This window comes from Morchella importuna, assembly GCF_003444635.1.
Source record: "Morchella importuna strain M04M26 chromosome Unknown Morimp01GS017, whole genome shotgun sequence".
NCBI classification, from domain to species: Eukaryota; Fungi; Ascomycota; class Pezizomycetes; order Pezizales; family Morchellaceae; genus Morchella; species Morchella importuna.
The window spans coordinates 812,111-835,718 of record NW_025763414.1 but is presented as its reverse complement, the minus strand read 5'-3'; the positions used below and the strand labels follow the sequence as shown (position 1 = coordinate 835,718).

Here is a 23,608-nt window from a genome sequence, read left to right as displayed (position 1 = left end):
AACTGAGATGGAGTAGCAGGGGGGAACTGGCTTCTCCGGGATGGGGGGGACGATGATGGCTTTTGTAGATGGAAGATAGATGGGTGTTCGGGAAGAGAAGAGAAAAGGGGAGAGAGGAGGAGGAGGAGAGAAAGGGAGAGGCCCGCACGCAGTTGCCCACGCACACACCCACCACCACCACGATATGCCCTGTCTCCGCCCTTCTTCCGCCCCCAACACGCCAGCGCCATATTATGGAGGCTTGGCAGACAGTAGTATTAGGGTTTCTTACTTCACAAGGAAGTCGAGTTTCCTTCTTTGTCATCGATGATGAGGACCAAGCGCTGATGCGGATATCTTACTGGGCAATTACAGATACCTATTCGCCGCCACCATACATGAATTGTAGAGGTCCTATTTTTACATTTTACGAATGTTCATCTATGGAAGTATTCATGGTGTTGTAAAAACTCTTGATACTGAACATGTTTCGCCCTATGCCCCAGGTGACACTGTAATGGTTCACGGAATGTAAGCTTTTACCTTCACCGTACGCGCGGTCAACTCGGATTCTTGGCATATTCCGTTCCTGGTGTAGTCTGTGTGCTGAATGATGGATCTGTGCTTCTAGAGAGTAAACTGAGTACCGGTAGAGACCTCCCGAGCAACGTCAGTACCGTGCGCGGCTCGGCCGCGTTTCCCAGAGCGTTTATGACTTATTTGGTTGCTGTGAGTAGGAACGAATGAATCATCTTGCTGGAGCTGACGACAAGAACGAACAAAGCTGTCGTGTAAATGGAATATCAATACTGCCATGAAACATTGATCTTCTTGGCTGTTTTCTTGGTATACATAGCTGGTTTGAGGCTGAAAACTTGATGGCGGGGTAAACGCGGGCATGGTGGGGTTTTAACTATTTCGCAATTCTAAATGCAACGAATGTCAAGCTTCATGAAAGTTGTTTGAGAAGTGCTAAAAACATCACAACGTTTCAACATTGTTTTAAAATCAAAATTTGATAATTTAAGGACATAAATTACCCTTTGGCCATCTTTATCAATGGGGGTAGAATCTCGGAGTGTACTCCCGAAGTGTCTTTTTGTTTCCAGCTATTTCGGCGTTGCTCCACAATCTTTATTCAATAAGCCCCACGAAAAAGAAAGGCCTACAACTGCGACAACCATCAGCAAAGCTCACTGATATCAAACACAAACCACCACTACCACCACCACCAAATCTCCTCAATAGATCAGCATGTCGGATATGTCAAAGCTTCTCTCCTGGGGCATCGAGAATTCGGTGCCTGGTGCACCCGAAGATAAAAGAACCGAGTTGGTATGTCACGACTTGAACCTGTTCTTTTTTCCCTTCTATCCGCGTGTTCTCAGACTAATTGTAATTAACATTCATCGTTAGGATCCTGCTCTTCTCGCCAAGCTCTTTGGCAACCAAAAGGATGACTCCACCATGATGAAAGAATCGATGGCCGCAATCCTCGACCCCGAGGTACCCCTCCCCGACAAAGAAACCGCCTTCGATAACTTCGAGATGCTTGTCGAGAATCTCGACAATGCCAACAACATCGACAATCTCAAACTCTGGTCCCCGTTGATCTCTCAGCTCTCTGCACCTGAGTTTCAGCTCCGCTTAATGGCCGCTTGGTGCATTGGGACTGCTACTCAGAACAACATCAAGTCCCAGGAGGCCATGCACAAGCACGGTGGTGTTCCAAAAATCGTAGAACTTATCCTGAAAGACCCGGAGGAGAAGGTCAGAACCAAAGCTGTATATGCACTCAGCAGTCAGGTTCGCAACTATGAGCCGTCATTGAAGCAGGCACTGGACTTGCTCCCAGAAGAGCTTGCGCTAAAGAAGGATCTCGACGCGGAGGATATGGAGTCTATCGACGAGCTGGTCCGGAAATTAAGGGAAAGAGTGAAGAAGGTTATTAGTGCATAAAAGGAATTGCGGAAATAATAATCATTATTGGTAATTTTATTCTGTTTTTCTCTCTTTTTTTCCCCTTCGTGTTTTGTATATAGTTTTTTTTAGCTATCAGTTACAAATGGATGCATGTATCGTATTTACAAACAAAAATAAGAGTGATGCCGGACTTTGATCAAGTGATTCACTTTTAGTGACATTAGCTCAGTACATATTTTATTTGGTCGCTGCGTCATGTCAAGAAAAGTTGAGGCTCTTCAAGTTGTCGACGACACCTCTCTAACCCAACCTCATATCGCGACCGCTCGAGCTTCATCACCCCCGACACTCAACTCCCGCGAAGATGCCTCCCATCAGAACCAGTAAATCTTCTAAAACCCCACCGGAGGGGTTTGACGACCTCGAGGACATGCTTCTCGAGTTTGCCAATAAGATGAAGGATGGTAAGCTAACCCCCCTTATTCACTCGCGGTTTTTCGCCCCTGTTCTAGTACTTTTCTTCACCCGTGTGCTCATCCCCACCTCTACTTCGCAGCGAGACCAAATGGACCCAGACTAATTCTGAAACTGTCGCGTCACTATAGCCGGAAACGCGCCTCATGAAGGAAAACGGAAGAATGAAGCAACATGGGAAATTTTCAAGATATCTCACCAACGTAAGCTCCGCCACTTACTCTCACCTCCGCGCCGTGAGATACAGGGAGCTGAAGATTGAAATATAGGTTCAAGGTACATCTATGATCTATATTACAATAAAGAGGCCATCTCCAAAGAGCTCTACAACTATTTGTTGAAGAATAACTATGCCGATGCCATGCTCATAGCGAAATGGTAAGACAGTGTCCTTCCTCTTACTATTATCCGAGATCTAACGTAAACTAGGAAGAAACAAGGCTATGAGAAATTATGCTGTCTCCGATGCATCCAGGCGAAAGAAAACAACTTCAACGCTACCTGCATATGCCGGGTACCCAAGGCACGACTTGGAACTGAGCAGCAGACCGTCGAGTGTGTGAGCTGTGGTTGTAGGGGATGTGCTTCAGGCGATTGAATACAGCCACGGATGCATGAACGATACCCCAGGAATACTGATAATTATGAAGGATATGTGGCACGGGTTTATGGAGGTGAGCTTGAGAGTTCGTTAAAAACAGGGATGTCCCAGAACAAAAATGAGGACTTGATTCTTATTTGTGTACCATAGCTAGCGAGCGAACGTCTTTTCGTCAATCCAAATTGGAATATTGTCATTTCTTAAGTGGTATCCTATATCTTTTGAAATTGCCGTTTAAACTTGGTAGAAGGTCCAAGGGATTAATATCTATCTAGCTCCCACGAACACGTATTTCGCAAGAACACTCCTTACTCGTACACTAAAAATTATACAATTCACATATATACTTTTAATTTAATAACGTTTCCAAGCACGACCACTATTGCATGGACATGCCATTGAAAACATGAACTTAGCGCGCTTTTTACATACACAATAGCAGTCGCATTCATAAACAGCATGCATCTACGAATAAATACTACACGTAGTTTAGACTTATGCGCACAGGGCCAAAGATCCTCCAACTTACACCCTTCGTTATAAGACAATCCCAAAGTATAAGAGAATCGAAACCTTTACTCATAGTGTTCTCTGCTTTATATGACTATAAAAAGGCCCAATTAATCAAATGATTCCGGCACAGAATTTTAACCCCGAATAGTAAGTACAACATATAGCGTAAAATCCAAGAATTTCTCTAGAGTCTAGATTGTACGTGCCTCTAAATCGGACAGAACATCTATATCTTATGAAATCGAACCCAGGTTCACACAGATACACACAAGTTGATTAGGTATAGTGGCTAGGGTGCGTTAATAGGCTTATTTACAATTACCCAGATTCTCTTCATATAACTACATGTAGTACAGTCTTCATTATAACAGTACTAAGAAGCCAGTACATATTAGACGTTTTCCTTGATACCCTAAGTGAGTTCAACATGAGAGGTTATACGTGAAAATCTAGCTATACTTTCTTTGGAACCCGTTTCAAATATTATATTACACAAGAGGGTGGCTGGTGGGTTCGTGGTTGCAGGGTTAGGTGTCCCTCTAGTCTGCTTTGCCTTCATGATCACTCCCTTAAGTATTACTTCCCAGCCTTTAACAGTTGTGTGGGCGAGGTAGTCTAGTGGTAGACGCCTCGCCTTGCTATACCGCGTGGGTTGAGCCACCATGACCATCCGGAGGTCATGGGTTTAACTCCGGGGGTAGGGGTGTACGGCCTGTAACGGGAGTAGAGTTCAATATCGCGAATTAGAGCCTGTAGCCCGTGAGGGGCGTATGGTCACAGCATCACTTTTTGTGTATATTTATTGCCCAATTTCCTTTTTTTTTTTTTTTTGAGGGGCCTGAGGGCCTTAGTGGGGGGTATGTGTGATATCGATTGGAGCTCTCTCTAGCCGGCCTACAATTGTAGATTGAACGATCTTAGCTTCTCGCTCACTATTTGGCCAATCTGTCTCCCATGTCAGGGCCGGATGTAGCCTACGATTAGGCCGGTTTAGCGAAACTCTTTCAGGCCATATTCTTTTATAGTATAGTAGATAGATAGAAAGAGGATTCTTTCACCCAATTTACAGCGGCCTCGGTTTATTAAGATCATAGATGCTTCGTTTCCTTTGCTACGTGGAGTTGCTAGACGTCGAGTGATCTTTTGTGTTTCCACACCGTCCCGATCTTCCCGAAATTGAAACACTGTCAGACCCTTCTCGTGAGAGATCGATAATAAGTATATCGCAAGCGATCCTCCGTTAGTCATATCACACAGCTATTAAAATCCCCAAATTAAAGATCCGAAAGCTACAAATCCAGCGCAGAGAGACTGTTTGGTGTGATAGTGGTAAAAGATGACCCGCAGCTATATACGGAGAAAACAAACTTTAATCCGGCCATGCTTCTGGAACGCGTTACCAGTGTAGATTTAAGGCTTGTATAAATATAGCAAGCACATAAGGTGAGCTGGGCAAGCGGCCACCATATATATGATCCGGCCATAACTCGACTTCCTACCAATAATATTGAGCAGCCTAGCTTTTTACGGCGGCCCTGAGAAGACATCTACAGCAAAGCCCCGGATTGGCTGTATAACATACCTGGTAATTCTTTTATCTCTTTACTTTCTTATCAGCAATTATCCGTATAGTTTGTAGTCTTTTGAGGTAAATACCTTTCGAATCGAGTGAGATTATATAAGTTGTCTGTCATCAATCAAGCCTCAACTTTGCTGCGAGATATAACGCTTCAAGACTGTTCACAGTTTGATTCTTCTCTCTCTCTCTCTCTCTCTCTCTCTCTCTCTGACAGTAACCGCCTAAAGCCTCACATCGTAACATGTACAAGCTCGTTGTGTTTCCGAATTATGGATCAATTAGAGCGTCGGTGATGAGAGAACGTATGGTAGGGCGGAGCGAGGTGTTTGTTGGCAGTTTTGAGGACAATCTTTAGGAAGGCCATTGCTTTCTGTGTCGAGCCTGAAGGGCTGGGTATATTGGTTATGGTTATAAATCTGGTGAACCAAAGGGAGGAACCGGGAACGGGTGGTAGTGAGTGTATGATATGCTGTTAAAAAAGAGCATAAATTAGGACACTCAATTATTCTCCATTGGATAGGGTTAGTTAGGGACGTTATTTAGGCATAGCTTTGTTGTCGCGCCGTGGCCTAAGTGATGTTAAAACCTCTTGGCCATACCACTGGGGCTACCACGGATTCCTCCACCACCTGAAGAGGTTCGTCGTTCGAGCTGCTCTACCCATCATGAGAAATTATCTACTGAGACGTCTCGATTACAGGGAGAGTATCGTTGTCTCAAACCAATAAAGTTGCTGCGGTTAAAGTTTAACCTTTACCCTGGCTTGCCAAGAGAATACTCCTGGCGGAGGCCCTGTATTGACATTTGAGATTCTTAAGTAAACCATAAGTGGTCGGGAAGCTGCATGTCCATTATCCATTATGTACTGGATTATGGTTTTTTTTTCAAACGCTTGGGCATTTGATTGGTTGAGAGTGAAGGATCCTAACCCATATAGCAACCAAAAATTTGGAATTAATGAATTAAACAAAAAAAAAAAGAAAGAAAAAAAAAATTTAGAGCAGGTTGCGAACATGACACTGGCATGCCCTGTATGAGGGGATCAATTATACTACGGGAGGTGGAGCTGTAAATTTATTGAGAGGGAGGAAGCACTGTAGATGGAAAGTAGAACATAACGATGGCTTGAATTGACTGAGAGCAACAATCAATTATTAACTGGGAGCTGGCACTGGAGTTGGCCATATGATCAACCACAGGAGCTGGCAATTGCAATTGTAATCAATGAGCGAGTATGAGAGCTGGCTATGGGCAACTACTAAAGCTGGCTATGGGCAACAGGCTACGGGTAACATTGGCTCAGCCTTCAAGTATTTACTACATGGAGGTGGGAGAATTCTCAGGAGGTGGGAGACATCGCGGTCGCGAGGTGGGCTACTACTAGTAGGTAGATACTGTACTACGCATGTAGGGGTAAGTCTATAGATACATGTAGTGACCGTGGTTGCAACCACTATACAGACTTACACCCCAGTACAGGAATAGTATTAATCAACAGCCAAGCTTTCTTCACGAAATATCACTCGCGGTATTCGCATATCTTGTGAAGTTTTCGGTGCGGAATACTATGACTGTTTTCTTGGTTATTGCTATAAGACGGGCAAATTACAGAGCTTTATATACTCAAAATAGGTGGTAAGAACATGTTATAGACCCTCACAAGCTGTAGCCATGGAAAATGGCCCTTGTGGCAAATATAAAATCTGCGAAATATAGCTCCATGAAAAATACAAACTCCAAGAAAAAGTCCAACCCGGAGATTTAACTCTCGGGCCTGAAAGCCTAAAATAAACACCTTGTTCAACACTGTGGGACTATGTCCTGGAGACATCGGGGCTCAAAGTCATTGATAAGTGTCGATTCCCAGCGCCTCCACCGCACCTCCTTAATTATCCTCTAGAGAAATCAAAATCAACATAGCCTCCGGCCCAGCCGATTCACTACAATAAAAATAATAAAAGGTACTGCAGCCGCTTATTGATTAATGTGCGCTACTACCTTCTCGGCCATCCTGGTGTTCATATATTATAGGTAAGCTTGGAGGGGTCTTTTTATAGTCACTCATACATGATTGTAGTGTAATTTTACAGGCCCTCTTTTACCTCCAAATACATGATCTAGTACCTCGTAAGATTACTCCAAATCCCATTCTATTTCAAGTGATCGATCGTATATACCCGTTTACCTAGCTCCCTAGTAAGTAAAGCAGAATCGCGAAGGTTTACCTTTATATCAAAATCCTGGAATTTCGGTCGCGCGTCTGGATAAGAGAAGCATAGAATTTTATTATTGAGGACTGTAATGAGCTGGCAGTGTTAATTTAGCGCAACTGCCCTATAGTACAAATTAGAGCCCAACGAGTATGCGAATTATTTAAACTTGCTTTCTTGCCCTCTCTCAAGAGAAATGAACGATTAATCCGCCTAAAATCCGCGTACACACCCCTTGTAATCGTCATCATCATCATCATCCCCCCAAGACTCACTTTCCTCGTCATTTTCATCCTCGTCATTTTCATCCTCGTCATTTTCATCCTCGTCCTCCTCGTTCTCTTCCTCTTTCTTGCCCTTCTCCTTCTCTTCCTCCTCATAGTAATCATCATCTTTCTCCTTTCTCTTCCTCTTAGTCCCCTCTCCTCCCTCATCCTCATCTTCCCATTCCTCACCTTCCCCCTTGAACAAGTTACTATCAACCATTACTTGCTCAGTACTGGCTTCTAGTTCTTCCTCTACCTTCTTCAAGAGATCACCCATCTCCTCGAATGTGTTTTTAATAGGCAAGGTACCTAGAATTTCGCCTCTCAGTGCTGCTTCGCTGGTTCTCACCAAAAGCTTTCTTTCTTTCATTGCTTTCCGGATAGATTCCGGGATCGGCCATGGCTTTTTAGTAAAGCCAGTTCTCTTTCCACGGCGGGTTGCGGGTGCAACTCTTTTATTCATAGTTTGAAATCTCTTAACCACACTTAAACTCTTCTTAATGAATGTGCTCGATGCATCATTGATCTTGCTATCCAGAGATCCAAAACTCCGTAGTAGCTCTTGGTGAACCATATGACGTTCTATCTCTCCCGAAATTCTTGTCTTTCTTGCAATGTTTAGAATACATTGGCCTTTGAGAAGGCCCTGAAGTTCTTTTAGGCGGATTGAAACTTCATCCGTGGGTTTCTCGCCCACACTACCGTCGGACTCTTCACTAGTTTCATCCTCGGATTTTTCGTCAGTCTTCTCGTCTGTGTCTCCATCACCAGTGTCATCCTCGGATTCTTCGTCAGTGTCATCGTCAATCTCTTCACCAATTTCATCCTCAGACCCTTCGTCGGTCTCATCGCCGGTTCTTTTCTTTTTACCAGTTTCCCAAACATATGTGGTATTTTTGTCAAAAAATCCAATGTAACGCAACTCCTGAGCGAGTCTTTCATCTGTAGGCCCATCCGCAACAAGATCTAGCTCTTCTAGGCCTGGCATAGTGGTTGTATATGCATTTGGACCCGGCTGAGAGCTTGAAAGATTATTGGCGCTCTCTGATTCTGTGTTGGTGGGGTCTTCCTGGGCTTCTGGGAGAAGAAGCGCAAAGAGACGTGCAGTCAATGGCCTGAAGGAATGCCCCGGTGGAAGAGATCCATCCTTTGGGGTCGGCGGGGGTGACTTAGAAGGTTCCTTGTATTCTGGGGTTGTTAATCCATCTTCCTCTGCCCAGGTCTTAGAATAGTGTTGGCCCAGGTCGGGGATGATGAAAGGTGTCTTCATGTCACCCTTGTTTTCTAAAAACCTTTTTTCCTCATTCGTCAACTTCTTGAAATATGATCCAACCCAATCGTCAAATTCTTTCTGGGTAACCTTTGCCTCATACCCCTCGTGTGGGTATAGTCTTTCCCCGTCTTCCCACAGTTCCGGCATGAGCGTCGGGGAATGTTCACCAGTGTTTGGAACACCAATGGATTCTGGGTCACCCTTATCCTTTCCGTGATGCTGAGGCATTTCAAATTCGGAAAGCTCCATGCAATCCCCTTTTGAGTTGAGTTCTAGCAATGAACATTGGTGTGGATCTGGATGAATCAAAGCTCCGTATTTATCACGAAGATTATTTGTGACTTCTCCATATTTATCTTTGGCCTTACTCTTCCGTGTTTTGACAATGTCTTCTTCGTCTTCGTTCTGTTTGGTTTGGGTTCCTTTAGCCTTAGTCCCTAAATTGTACCGTAATTAGCAAAAGGGAATTCGACAAGTTTCAGTAATCTCCCAATCATCGTTGGCCACTTTTAACCAATCAATGACTCCCTCCTGATATGATATCCAGCTGTCCTCCCAATTCATATGTTTTTGTTCTCACCTTTGTTTTGACTCGAACCCCGCTGCCTCTTCGACACATCACGTTCCTTTGTATCCTTTGATTTGTCCTTCCTTTCCCTTTCTGCTAGCCTCTTCTCCTCCTGCTCCATCATCTCTTCATCTAGAACAAGAAACTCATGGGACTTGCGCTTCCGACTGCTGGTTCGGTGAACTGATCCAGACGAACTCTGTCCAGGATCAATTGGGCGTTGGTTGGACGAAGTCATTTGCTTCTTCACTAACGAATTACCAGTAAAGCTTTTCTCTGCTCCTGGAGCTTTCGGAGTACGAAGTGACTGTCTTGACTGTTCAGTCGTAGGTCCAGGAGAAGAAAAGTTCGGTGTTGATGATAGAGGTGATGAGCGGTAACTACTACCACCGAGAGAACCGGATGGACAACCAACTCCCCTGGTTTCATCGTCTACCCTCATATATTTGTTCTTATTGGTTCGGCGCCTCATTGTGAGCTAGTTCTCTGGGGTAGGTAACCAAGAGTTATAGGCAATTAAGATCTTTCGAGAAAAGAATGAAAATCGAATGATATTCTGTGAGGTGAGAATCAGAGGACCAGAGATTTTCTTTTTCTTGATGACTACAAGTAGCTAAAACAGGACGAGCTTTCAGCAGTGTTACCCGTAAGGATCATTATGGTACCATTCTTGTGAAGCAACAGCAAAGCCTTCGTAGCCCAGTCAAATAATTTAATACCCAGATACATATGTAGGCATCATAAAAAACTATACTTTTCACGTGATGTATTGAAGAGATCACGTGTTAATATTAGTAAGATACAAAAAACCTTTTATTTCTACATTTCAGCGATGTAAAGAAACCTGTATTTGATATAATTGACCAGTTCCTTATTTTGAAATTATTTAGGAGTTGAATCCCAGTTGGGTACTAGCGCGATCTAGCCCAATCTACATTCAGTTCATTGTTACTGGCCCGCAGTACTAATCTGTCCCTTGCCTGTCTTGCAGATCTTACCAAATACATCATGATCATGACGCCGACTTTCCACCTCGCGCAACAACGTCAACAACAACAACGTTAAAACAATACCTTGGTAGTCTAATATTGATATTGAAAGCCAGTAAGTATATATATATAGTCTAGATTCACGCTAGATGTTAAGTATTCGATCCTAACCCAAGAGCTATATAGGTAAGTTCTATTAGTAAACCATAACTTACTAGTAGCTGGTCCTGGTCCGGGACTTGAGTTTTCTATTAGTGAATGTTAGTTTATGGGAAAACAAAGTTCAAGCAGGGTCACGTCGGGTTTGGATAAAAGGTCAGGTAAGTCCAGGCCAGACTGAATTTGCCCGTTAAATACGCGTAACTAATAACTTGTGTTTAGCAAACGTTGGCCCTAGTATTATATGTATTGATGTTAATCTTTACAACTGTCGGCCTCAGGCTTAAACCTAGGTCGATATCTTCAATTTCTGACACTCGTAGATACCCCATTACCAGCCTGCTTCTTTTTTATTATGCCTCAGTGTTTTAAATCCACCGTACTTGCAGGATGCATTTCTCTAGTTCGATCCGATGTTCTAGACCCCCCCGCAATGCTTCGCGATCTCACGAGTACCACGGTATATCTGAGCAATTTTCAGACTGTAACAGACCGTGACAGCACGGGTAAATGCTCCAAGAACCACCCTCCCCGAATGATCTCACCGATCTCTAGTTAGTGTTTTTTTAGTTGCGGCTTTTGATAGTCCATAGACGCGTGCCCATTCCAGCTACTCTGGGTTTGTTTACATGTACCCCTCCATGCATAACAGTTTACTTCGACCTCCATATTGGTCCCTTTCTGTTTGTGGCTTGAGAAAAAAAGAACACTTCCAGCCTAACTCCGACTTCCACCGTCTCAAACTCGCATGTGCATGAACCGTACTCTATTCCTGCTGTTGATCAATGGGTAGCTAGTTCGGTTGCAAATACGTCGCTCGCAGTACTCTAGATGTGCTCTTTTGTGTCTGGGATGTGGATGTTCCGAATTAATTGCCAGAGCTCCTATCATTGGTACTAATCGGATAACTAGCCGATAACAGCGAAGTCTCCAGTTCAACGTCCAGTAAGAGCGTACTCGACGAGGTTTACAGTGGTTACACTGCCTTACATAGTCCTGCGCGCGAGATCTCACCACCGCTCCATATCAATACACCCATCATCATCTCTCTCCATTCCGCTTGTGATATGCCGATAGGTAGCCTTACTACGTCAATTCTCACAAGGCGGCGCTCTTTTTTCTTTCGCCCCTTCCCTGTCAACAGCTTGAATCGCGTGACGACGCGAGCGCGACTGTGATACGCGGTGGGAGGTCACCCGATAAGGAGCTGTTGCGTGCGTGCTGAAATTCGAAATTCAAGCTTCCTATTGGAAAATAAAAGAATTAAAAAAAATAAAATAAAAATAAAAGTCATATATAAAATACGAAATACACAAGAATTTAAAACTCGCAATAATCGCGATATCTTACGAGATCTTCACTGCAGGAGACCGGCGGCCTTACAGGGCAGGCATTTTCAGTACTTCTTGGTAGAATACACTAAAGTATTGATTCAAAAGTAAGATAAAAACAGAATTCCCCCACCAAACCCAATTCCCAACCAATAAAAACACCATAACTCGCGATAATAACAATGATGGTACCAATGTGTGCTCTGGAAATCCATCAAACCACAAGCTGTTAAAAGAAAAAAAAAAGTAAACAGGAAACATGCAGAATGACCCATCACACACCCACACGCATAGAAAGAAAAAAAAAAAAAATACACACTCCCCTCAATAAGCTTTGATCTTTGTAAACAAACACCATTACCCCGCCAGTATTTTCAGCAATGCCCCCCGAATGAATTCCAAATCCCTAGGTGCTGGTATTATTACCAAATGAGAAGAAAAGAAGAGGGTATTATAGCCTAATGAGTATGGGAGTAACAAAAAAGAAAGAATTTGTTGTGGCAAACAGTTGTAAAAAAAAAAAAAAAAACCGCACACAAACGCGTCGAGACTCCAATGCGAAAGAAAAAAAAATGACATATCTGCTGTCGCTCAAACAGACGAAAACAAAAACAAAAACAAAAACAAACAGATAACCCAAAACATGAACACGAAAAAAAAAAAAAAAAATGAAGAACACCCCCACCAGACCCGGAGAACCCCGCACTATAGAAAATGGCCAATAAAAACCAATCCGAAAAAAATAACAAACCAAAAAAGGATAACAAGGTCTGCCCGATGTATGGCCTTCCATCCCGACCTTTCAGTTCCATCATGAACTTCGTGACTTCTTAAAATAAAATGAAGCTTTGAAAGAAATAAACATAGGCGCTCCGTGTCACTTTTGTCCAGATTCCCACCCAAAAAAGATAGATAAAAAATAAAGGAATTCGTAATTCGTGATGATCGTTGTCGCGTGTCGTGGGGGAATAAGCCCATTAAAAATCTGTAGTTTGGCTTCGGTCCAACCCAGGTCTACCTGGGGACCCAAACCCGTCGTTCTTAAACTGTTCAAAACCGCTCCTCATGACGCCATATACATCAATACCAAAGATATCTAGTGGTTCGAGAAAGCCTTCTCCAAGAAGTTCCGCCGGCCTTAATTCACCCCCGAAGCTTTCCCTGGCTTCTCGTCGCTTTGCCGCACGTTTGTCCGGTGATCCATAGCAAGCTCTAGAAATTATTTCTGTGATTTCAGCGTTTTCGTCATGGTGCATATTGTAATTGTAGTCGCCAAGACTCTGGTATGCGTTGCTCCAGTGATTATCTTCCAAACAAGTGATGTCACGGGCAGGTGATGTAAGCATTCTTTTCACGCGCTCGCGATGAAGTCGGAGGTTCGTGATCGGGCTCACAGACATCGGGGGCTTCTGCGCACGAAGCACAGTAGCAGGGGTAAGAGGAGGGAGCATTGGGTTGTCACCGCAGCCCCGCAGTGGGGATGAGTTGAGAAAATTGTGATATCCAGTCTTTGCCGATCGGCGGATTGGGCTTTCGTGAGAGGAATGTCGAATACGAGCGATGTCCTCTTCGGCTCTTCCGCGCTTGATTCTGGGTCTGTCTTCTTCGCTGTTTGGTCGCACCACCGATGATTCCAGCGACGAAAGGTAACCGCTGTCATTCATTGCGCACATCTTCCTTTTCCGTGTTTGGAAGACTGAGGGAGGAGTCGCATCACGGGGAAGGTGCATCTGGCTTCTGGTCATTGGTGGCGATGAACAAATATTTGCTGGGGGTGATGAGTTTGCAGCGATGGTCGCTTGTGGTGATGAGGGTCGGAAGATATCATCGTCCTCGTCAGGCATGACTCGAGGTTCAGGGCTGGCGCTTCTGGTAGCATCAGATGATAGAGCAAGTAACTCGTCTACCGAGTCCTTTCCGATGTTCTCCTCGATAGTATCCGTGCTGTCAATCTGCTCAGAACGATCGACATGAATCTCAATATCCTCGGCTTCCGCGGCGCTTTCCATCTCATCCAGCATCATTGCCTTTGATGTCGAGAGCTTCTTTGAATGGGATCCGGAGGCCGACTTGCGCGAGCTCTTATTCTTCATGAACTGATTCTCAAAGCCTTTACCTACGATCCAATAGTTTCCCTTTCCCGGGTCATCCTTGGGCCTCTCCTGCTTCACGAATGCCTTGTTGAGTGATAGATTGTGCCTGATGCTGTTTTGCCACCCATTGTTGGAAGTCCTGTAGTAGAGAAAGGTATCTGCGATCCACTTGTAGATCTGAGCAAGTGTTAGACGACGAGAAGGAGCCCGAAGGATAGCCATGCCGATAAGAGTGGCGTAGCTATAGGGAGGTTTTTTGCCATCATCGACAATCTCCGGCGGCTCCCATGAGAGCGACTCCTTCTCGAGTGAGGCGTTATTGACAGGGGTCCTCTCTTTAAGCGGCTTCTTTTCCTTAATTGGGGCGGCCTCCATCAAGACCCTTCGTGGAGCACCTGACCGTTGGGACGATGACGCTGTTGACGATGAAGAGACGACCTGCTTCCCTCCCACTATTGTAGGTTCTTCTGATGAGCGTACATCCGGTATCATATTCTCCTTCCCTGCCATGACCTTTGTCGAGCTAGCTTGGAAGCTAGTGAACAATGCACTCTGGGGTCTTCTCTGCTGCTGAGTAGCTGCCATCGGAGCTGAGGAAGTGTTGAATACTGAGATGGGAGGTTTTTTCATAGGCGAGTCAGTGGTAAAATCTTCTGCTTGAGGTGGAGGCATAGATATTCTTTCGAAAGAGTTCTTGAACACACGGTTAGGTAAAGGGATTCTCGACGGGTAAAGGGTATTATTGTATATAGTCCTGCTTATGGTCTTTTTCTTAGAAGGGGATGTTGAAGGACCGACGATGGGAGGACGGAACATTATGGTCTGCGGGTTTCCACGACCATGATGAGTGCGTTGTAAGGGGGTGTGCCTGGATGAAGCGGCGGAAGCTGAGAATAAAGGAATGGCTGGGATGCAAGTCTTGGACAAGGAGGTGTAACCGGGCGTTGACGAGGGTCCGAGCGCGTCTCGGTAGATCTTTACTGGTCGCGGACGCGTTGAATTCATAATGACTACCTTTTTTTTTTTTTTCTACACAGAAGAATATACGGAGAAGACGAAGCAAAATCGCAAAACGCGTTCAAATCGCGTAAGGAATTGGTTTGCTGAATGTTATATGGAATGGGGGAAGTTGACACGAGAAATGCTGGATTGAGCGGAATGAGGCACAAAAAAAAGGTACCGGGTGAGGTTTTGTGAAGTTGTGACCCAGAAGCAATTAAGCAAAAGTAGTAATGAGCCGCGTCGTGACTTGAATTTCTGACTCGACCAAAAAAGAAGAAAAAAAACCATATAGTAAGTTGAAGTGTTCGAGACAAAATTCTTAATTCCCCCTCCCCCCCACCCCGTCATGTCTTTGCATGATCCTTACAGAGGGATAGAGGGAGACGGTGAATGAAGGAGGAGGAATATGGATGGTGCATGTAAGGAGCACAAACCAGATGGTACAGGCGCCAAGTAAGCACTAGAACGCGTCCAGATATGTGCCTTTTCTACTGCGAGAGAAACCGCTACTATGCACGTACTGTTCTCGAAGGGGGGAAAGTAGCAGAGTGCGCGAATCTAAAGTGAGGGGAGAGGAGGGGCTCTGTCTCAAGAGGGAGATATTGGAATATTTTATAAACAATTAAACTGTGAGGGGCCGTTGATGGAGGAGAGGGGTTGTGTGAGGCCGAGTTGAAGATGGTGATGATGCTCGCAGTCAGGGAAGGAAAAAAAAGGAGGGGGGTACGGAGGGGCGGGGGAGGGGTTCTTTTGTATGTTGGGGGGGTGGATTAGAGAGTGTGGCCTCCAGTCCACTCCACCAAGACCAGGGAGTGAGTGAGTGAATGAACTGCGGCGAGCGAGCTATGGAGACCGTGTGGTGGTGGTGTATGTACAGTAGATCACAGGTGCAAACATTAGCTACTACTGCTACTCTTGCTACCTACTGTTCTCTAATATCTTGAGCACCTACATGTACATGTACAATAATTGTCTATTCCACCGATTAATATGCTGCAGGTCTCCTTACATCAACCGTCATCTTCTCATCTTAACAGTTGACCAGTCGTTGCTTCCATACCATCTTTCCCTTAGTACTCACGTTTTGAGATCTCGAGCTCATCCTCACATCACTAGAGGACCGATTAGCTCCTCCTCCCCGCTGCACACGAGATGACGCCCTCCATGGGCCTCTTGATCTCCAACGTGTGCGTTGTCCGTTCGTTTACCAGCTCAATATCGCTCCCTTTACTGGGTCTACCCCAGACCCAACCATCAATCAGATACCTGATATACAAACACTCCATCTGGTACCGGTACATAGCACCCTATCCTGTAGCCTAGCTTACAGGGTATGAGGGAGAACGGAGGTGGGAGAGGTGGTGTTTCGCCTTGCTCATTGTGGCAAGTTTTTAGTGCCCGCTGAATTTACCATTTATCCCATTTCGGATCTTCAATTTCGTTGGCTATTTTTGGGACCGCGTTTCTCTCGTCGCGTCAAATCAAGGTTTGGGGTTTCGATCTACGGAGTGCTGCTTGATCCGAGACACATCTTCTGTCTGGATAGACGCTCTGTTCCCCCCCCCCCCCCCCCCCCCCCCTATCGACATGAGAAGACATAAAGAATACGGGGAAACATCTTGGAAAACTAATGCTTGGTACTAGTTTCTATCATTACTACTATTTTCAAGATTATTGTCCCCCCACTAGTATCACCTAACGCGCGCTCACTGGCTACTCAGCTACCATCGCCCTTATGTCGTTCAGATCTAAATCTTTCCCAATCTCCCCAGCGCGCGTCCAAAAAATAAGAAGTAAAAAAAGGAACCAAAAGGTCTTCAAAGTTCCCCTCCGTATCAACTAATAAAAATAAAAATAAAAAATATTCTGCAACGTGTACAAAATACGGTAGATTTACCGTCACGTCAATGCGCTCGTCCCAGGTTTGGTTTTCTCCAAGAGAAGAGTAATTATTAGTGCGCGGCGGGTATAAATCTACTGCATTAGACTGGATGTGGTACTCTAGAACTACTGCACCTGCCCTCAGTGGGACAGCTGTATGTCACCGGCGCGGGAAGGACGAGAAAATAAGATCTTATCACCAATCTACCGGAATATGCATCCGGCCCTGGCCTGGCCTTCTTTGACTTCTTCTTCTTCTTCAGATTTCTACTTCTGTTCCCAAAGCAGTAGATTCTCGACGTCTTGACATGTAACTAATGCATTAGTTGCTCTGTGCAGGAAATTGACCTCCCATTCTGATGCCAAAGATCTTAAGAACGTACCATTATCAAAAATCCAGTCCACGCGATGGAACAGAGAATGTGATATTTGTACCAGATATGACAAGTTGAGCATGTAGGTAGACATGTATATAACGTTTCAGGAGCCCATATTGCAGCTCAGCTGACAAAAGGAGGAATTGACCCCCTAAAGGACATGGATAATGGTGAGAAAGAAGAAGTAACTGCGCTTATTATGCCCATGCTCATTCTCTCATTCGTCCCCTTCGAGTCCATATTTTCTATTCTTTGCTGCGATGATTTCCACTTTTTTGATTTTTTTTTCCTCCCATTTTTCCGCCGGCGATACGGTTGGGTCCTATTGTGGATACCTCCGCGATCACTCGGTCTCTCGTACTGGACCCAACCCAAGAACCGAAATGAGAAAGAACAAAAAATTACCACCACCAACCATGACCCCCCTGCAGAGACCATTACGTAGGATGTGAGAATTCCCAAATTTTCTATCCACTGTGCCGCCGATCGCGGCCGTGAAAAAACCCTCCCTCTCCACAGGGCTGCACTGCGCTAGATGTTCAGCTCGAATTTTGTTTAATCAGTAGTGCGCCACAGACGTCGTCAGTTTTATCCGCTAAAAGCCTAGCCGAAGCCACAGGATGAGAGTCAACCACCACAGACTATTTTAACGCCGTTGCCAAGCGGCCGCATTCGAGGCTGTGATCTAGATCTGAAGATAAGAAGTAGAAACATGCCGTGCTGAAAAGGTGGGCTGAGTAGTCTGCCTCTCTCTCTTGCAGTGGAGGCTTTGCTTTGGATATCGATTGCCATGTTGTAGAGAATTAGGTTTTCGGTAAAGCCCTCTCCTGCCCTGCACGCACGATATTGCACATGAATTCCCCCACAGGGCTAGGGCAGGCAGGGCCCATCTCGTTTAAAAGCGTCAAATAGCCTGCAACAACACCCAATCCCAAATCCCCAATTCGCAATCACAACCAGTACCATGTCAACGAGCATTATTGACCTGCAGTGACATAACAGGCAGTTAACGAAATGAACTTCACACCCAGAGTTACTGTACCTCGTTCTATGCCCCCCATATTCAATATGCATGAAAAAAATATGGAGCCGAGAGGGTGCAGTTTACGATTCCTAGGTATCCATGTTGTCCTCACCATCGCCTTGCGATAAGCGGTCAAACGGAATATAGCACCCGGAATTGCGCTATTAGGTGCCAGTCGGTGGTCGGTGGGCGTTTTGTCACGCCCCGGGATTTGTTGACTCGGGGAAGCCGGTGGCTTTGATTGAGATCCAAGGTTTCACTCACAGTCTCACAGTCACAACTGTAGAATTTTATATATATCTCTGTGAGTGACCGGGTAAGTAAGGATGTGTACCTACCATGTACGCACAATTTCAGTGAGTATTAATTAGAAAAAGAAACTTCCGGTACCATAAGACAAATATACATGTAATTGTTACATACCTAGATTGGTTACGGCCAAAAGACGGATCGGCTCAATTACCGGTACTGTTGCGGGGACCGGTTCTTCCGATATCACTCGATCATGAGGTGACAAAGCAACAGCTAATAGCAAGGGTTCAGAATCAAACGTCTAAGAGCTTGTCTTAATTCCTTAACTCTCAATCTACCCGGTAAGTAGGCCGAAAGCTGGCGGAAATGAATCGCGGGATTGCTATTGAGAAATGCATATTTGGGTTCCGAGCTTCTTGATAGCTTCATAGAATATCGTCCAAGATTGCTCTCGCTAGGCCTCTAATGTCAATGGTGATAATGATTCGAGCCCTATAGGTCTGGTTAACTTTCAAGCAGATGGCTCAGATTCAGAAAGTCTTACTTGGCAGGGCCCTTCATTCGTGGTGTGAGTCCGTTCCCCAATTCTTGCATTATCTGAAATAGCACTCGGGGAACTCAAGCTCACCTCAACCGGATCCGGAGCTTCAGTGGAGGATAAAGCTTATAGAATAAGATACGATGCATATGGAGTTAACGGCGAGATGGGAGGCTCGTGATCAGTTACCCTATCCCGCGTTTTTAACACAACGTGTCTTTTCTAAGAACGTCACACCTGGGACGACGAAAACATCACACTGTCGACTTGCCCTAATATGCCAGGGTCCATGTCTGTAGACGAGAAAGTTGTACTCTTGCAGGACGAGTACTCATAAACCCAGAACCTGCGCCTTTGTAAAGCGACTACCCTTATGAAGCGGGGCGAGTCATGCATTTGCATGTTTCCCGAGCAAATGAAATACGGAACAGAAATATCCAGGTAAATTCAGTGCTAGATTATAAGTGCATGGCAGAGTGCTATTGAACATTAATATCATAGCAGGTTGCTCTTATCATTAAGACCGGAGGTGAAATCTACATGCACCCACTAACTTTGGCCGGTGCAGTACGCTCCCATACCTATATTTCAACTTCATATGATTGTACGTAGATATAACCCAATCGAGCTATCAATTCATGCTATTATATGCTGAAGCCGGTGCACCTGCAGGCTACTGATGTCCATGTTGTAGCTGTATCAAACATTCCAGACCCTCAAAGCAATGGGAGGTATGGGCTCCTGTCGAAATACCCTGTATTTAGATCTAGATCGAAAACGAATATTTTTTTAGATGTGGACTAGGGTTGTTTGTGTGTGGAGGCGGGGGAGGAGGCGGTACCGTAGGACAGATCGCAGCTACGAGTTCTAACCTACGACTGCTGAGCCTACATGTAGCTACGTCATCAGAAGCCTAACTATCACGAGCATGTTTCATAACAACATCCTGAACCACACACTAGCTCAGAAACAATGTTCCTCCACACGCACTCTTCAACTTCGAAATTTCGTTTGATGAAGTACGAGAGCTGTCTTGTCAAATGGAGGACCAATCCAAAGGCTTAAACACCGGTGTTATTGTAAATCAGATCCTAGGCCTTCCAAAATCACTCAAAAGCCACCACTAGTTTTTGCATTAAATAATTCATTCAGGTCCATATATAACGTATGAGGCACATAAGTATAACTAAACTATTGCATTCTACTTCGCTAAAAAGCTTACCACCCTTCCAAAAGAACCGAAAAGAAGATCGACAGGGCCCGTCAATATTTAACCCATGACCATGGTATCATCCGCATCTAGAAATGGACCCCGCACTAAACCGGAGAGGATTCCGCCCTCGTATCTAAACCTGTGGTTGAAAAGTTTAAGCCTTCTTCTCCTCCGCAAAAGGCTCACCGTATTTATTCCCTTCGGCCCCACCCGCACTCCCGCTTCTCCTCGCACTCCCATCGACATTGCTTTCTCCATCGATCTCATCGCTCTTCCAGAAAGTTTTATCACCCCTGCTGGCTCTAACGACCCACTTAGGGAAGAACCCACCTGGAATTTTCCAAGTCCACGGATCTTTCATCTCCTCGCCGTATGGCACAATCCTTCCCCCAGAAGCCTTCTTAATAACCCAGACACCGACATTGAGGACGATATAGGTGATGATTCCAGCAATCAATCCATATGCGATAGAGTATGTGAACGGCATCACCATGATGGTGACGAATGCAGGGATTCCATCACCGGGGTAGGCCCAGTTGATGTCTGCCGCCGCCTTCATCATCATACTTCCGACGATAATAAGGGTGCACCCTGTGGCCCATGGTGGGATGGATGCGAAGATTGGTGCAAAGAAGAGAGAGATAAAGAAGCAGATACCAGTAACCATGGCGGTGATACCAGTCATTCCACCTTCTGAGATACCAGCTCCGGATTCAATGTAGGCGGTGACGGGAGGACATCCAAAGAGGGAACCAATGGAAACACCAATGGCATCGACGAGGTAGGCGACGGCTGAGCCCTCGAAATCTTGGGTGCGTTCGTCGATGAGGTTGGCAAAATGAGCCATGGAGTAGAGGGTACCAGTACAGTCGAGGATATCGACATAGAGGAAGGTGACGAGGGCTATCACTCACGGTTAGTTTAGAGTTGAGGGAATCATAAAAAATCACTCACCCAAACCAAATTGGCTTCCAGCACCACTCAGATTCCACTCCTGGGCAACAAGAATCTTTTCAATCTGTACACGGGAACATCAGCAACCAGCCCCCCCTAATTTTTACCAGCTAAAGGACTTACCGGGTGGAACGCAACAACTTTCTTGAAAAAGTCAAAGTTGGAATTCCCAGTCTCAGTATACGGGAAGTAGGTAACCTCCGTTCCCCTAGGCCAACTGATAATCGAAACCAACGCAATACCAGCGATAATCGCACCCTTGACTCTATACATCATCAAAAATGCCGTGAAGATTCCGCCACAGAAAATACCAATCCACAAGGTCGGGTTTCGCAATTTGTGACTTTCACACATTCCTGTATCCGCGTTCTTGTACTCATCAATACATCCGGCAAGTTCCAAAGGTGTTGAGGTAGCACCAGTCACGGCACCAATACCGGCAGAGTAGGTAAGTCCAATAAGCGCCAAGTATAAACCAATTCCTGCTCCTGTTGCGAGTTTGATAGAGGCAGGAATGGCTCTCGCAAGCCATTGCCGCATCCCGAAAATAGAAAGCGCAACAAAGATAAAACCTTCTACGAAAACAGCAGTTACAGCAAGACTATAGGGGACTGGGCCAGAGCCGTGGAAACCGACAACTTGGTATGCGAAGTAAGCGTTAAGTCCCATACCAGGAGCGCAAGCAATTGGCATATTGGCGCCGAGACCCATAAAAAAAGACGTGAGAGCGGAGATAGCAGCAGTAGCGGTAACAAGATCACGATTGACGACACCGACGCAAAGGAGGTAATCAGTATCGTTTGCGCATATCGGGTCGTCTGGACCGGCATTGCAAACACAGGTCCCGCCAGATTGTGAAGTGATGTTTGCATTTACCTATAAACAGTATATTATCAGCGCTTGCCCCTTGAAGATTATCAATGAGGTTGTGTAACTTACAGAAATGATGTAACTGTAGATGTTGAACAGGGCGTAAGTTAGTAACGGTTACCCGTGGGTTAAGCCTCAAGCTCGCAAATATATCTAATCAAGGAAGTACTGACGCCATAGCAAAAAACCTGCATAGATCCCCACGATAAGCATTGGTCCCCTTTGAAGTTCAATAATCAGAAGAGTAGAATAGAGCATCAACTCACGTAGCCAACCCCGCACGAATCTCAGTAAAGAACCGTGATCCCTTCCTCTCCTTTCTGTGTCCTGAAAACTCCAACTGAAAGTACCTCCCCACAGGGCTGGTTGCAACGCGCCTGTTGAAGCGCTCTACCCAAGTCATGATGGCCGAGAGTTCGTCGTGTATGCCGTGATGGTCTGGAAATTGACGAGTTGGGGATGGAAGAGTGCGTGCGTCTCTCGATAGATATAATATTCAGAAAACCCAGGTACCAGACCTCGTCAGCGGCGCAGGGAGTGGGTACTTCTTTTCAAAGGAACCGAGGATTCTAGACGAAGTTCCCGGGTATGTTGTCGTCCGTGGTATCGTCCGTGGGAGGAGATCTTCCGGATATTATAAAAAGAGTGGATGGGCCTAGGTGTGTATCTGGTGAGGTCCCCCGAGCAGGTTTTTATGATTGGTATGGGTCCCACAAAGTAATCACTAGCCCTGGCGAAAAAACGAGTGTGTTCGAACTTGAGGAAGCCGAGTTCAAGAGAGAGAAAAAAGGGGAGAACAGAGCACACGAACACTCAAGGCTGCTCACTAGGAAATATTTTCTTTGGGCCCTGCAGACTTGCTATCTTCGTCTAGATCCTCCGTATTTCCAGTGGGTCCTCTAATACCCAGCTGGCTAGCATTAATTTGGCGGGCGTTGTTGATCAGGCATGCCAGGTCAAAGTGGGAGTGTTTTTTGGTAGCTAGAGTAGTTGCCTAGGCGCCTTCTTTTCTCGCTCGCAGAAATCTATCCCATCAACGGCTTATCCGTAGCATGTGAGTGGGTAAGGTAAGGATTGTTTCTACATGTAGGGTTAGAGTTAGAGTACAATTGGCTCGTTACGGTTGGCGGCACCATCCCAGAGGGAAGCTTTCCGCAGGCATCACCGAACTAACTTCCTACACTTTGGAGCACTTTGGAAAGCCATGACTGGGCAGTATTATCATTGGATTGTTAGGGTTGTTACAATCATTGCTCGATATCAGACACAACCTTACCACTTGGGAGCCCTTCCACACGCAAGAGAAGACACAAATATCGCTCGCATGGGAGCTGAGGCGCATTAGAGTAGGTACTTTTGCAGCTTGCTAGCCTAGTTTTAGTGCTAGCCTACAGGAACACACGACTCGTTAGCGGAGGCCGCCGTTGACGACCTTCCTGGTAGCCTAACGTTCCCGGTACGAGGGGGATACGGGGGGCGACTTGCCGTATCAACGAAGAAGTTCCGATGTTCTTCGCTTGACAGGTTGTCGGGAACACA

The 23,608-nt window shown here is 45.5% G+C and overlaps 5 protein-coding genes across 5 annotated transcripts; 2 read left to right on the top strand and 3 right to left on the bottom strand.

The window, feature by feature from the left end:
- Positions 1-1,233: 1,233 nt before the first annotated feature.
- LAJ45_06121 (uncharacterized protein) lies at positions 1,234-1,938 on the top strand (the record flags this gene model as incomplete). The annotated part of the gene is made up of 2 exons (XM_046115688.1): positions 1,234-1,314; positions 1,396-1,938. The coding sequence occupies 2 exons, from the start codon at positions 1,234-1,236 to the stop codon at positions 1,936-1,938; spliced, it is 624 nt and encodes a 207-aa protein (XP_045971272.1).
- A 328-nt stretch (positions 1,939-2,266) lies between these two features.
- On the top strand, positions 2,267-3,581 carry LAJ45_06120 (uncharacterized protein; the record flags this gene model as incomplete). Its single annotated transcript, XM_046115687.1, has 8 exons — positions 2,267-2,366; positions 2,508-2,579; positions 2,646-2,754; positions 2,806-2,935; positions 3,027-3,050; positions 3,132-3,184; positions 3,253-3,291; positions 3,485-3,581. 8 exons carry the CDS (start codon positions 2,267-2,269, stop codon positions 3,579-3,581), a joined length of 624 nt encoding a protein of 207 aa, XP_045971271.1.
- Positions 3,582-7,492: 3,911 nt separating this feature from the next.
- LAJ45_06119 (uncharacterized protein) lies at positions 7,493-9,858 on the bottom strand (the record flags this gene model as incomplete). Its single annotated transcript, XM_046115686.1, has 2 exons — positions 7,493-9,255; positions 9,399-9,858. 2 exons carry the CDS (start codon positions 9,856-9,858, stop codon positions 7,493-7,495), a joined length of 2,223 nt encoding a protein of 740 aa, XP_045971270.1.
- A 2,984-nt stretch (positions 9,859-12,842) lies between these two features.
- Positions 12,843-14,963, bottom strand: LAJ45_06118 (uncharacterized protein; the record flags this gene model as incomplete). The annotated part of the gene is made up of 1 exon (XM_046115685.1): positions 12,843-14,963. One exon carries the CDS (start codon positions 14,961-14,963, stop codon positions 12,843-12,845), a length of 2,121 nt encoding a protein of 706 aa, XP_045971269.1.
- Positions 14,964-20,349: 5,386 nt separating this feature from the next.
- LAJ45_06117 (uncharacterized protein) lies at positions 20,350-22,472 on the bottom strand (the record flags this gene model as incomplete). Its single annotated transcript, XM_046115684.1, has 7 exons — positions 20,350-20,384; positions 20,576-21,148; positions 21,200-21,263; positions 21,323-22,075; positions 22,139-22,151; positions 22,243-22,257; positions 22,336-22,472. The coding sequence occupies 7 exons, from the start codon at positions 22,470-22,472 to the stop codon at positions 20,350-20,352; spliced, it is 1,590 nt and encodes a 529-aa protein (XP_045971268.1).
- Between the last annotated feature and the right edge of the window lie 1,136 nt (positions 22,473-23,608).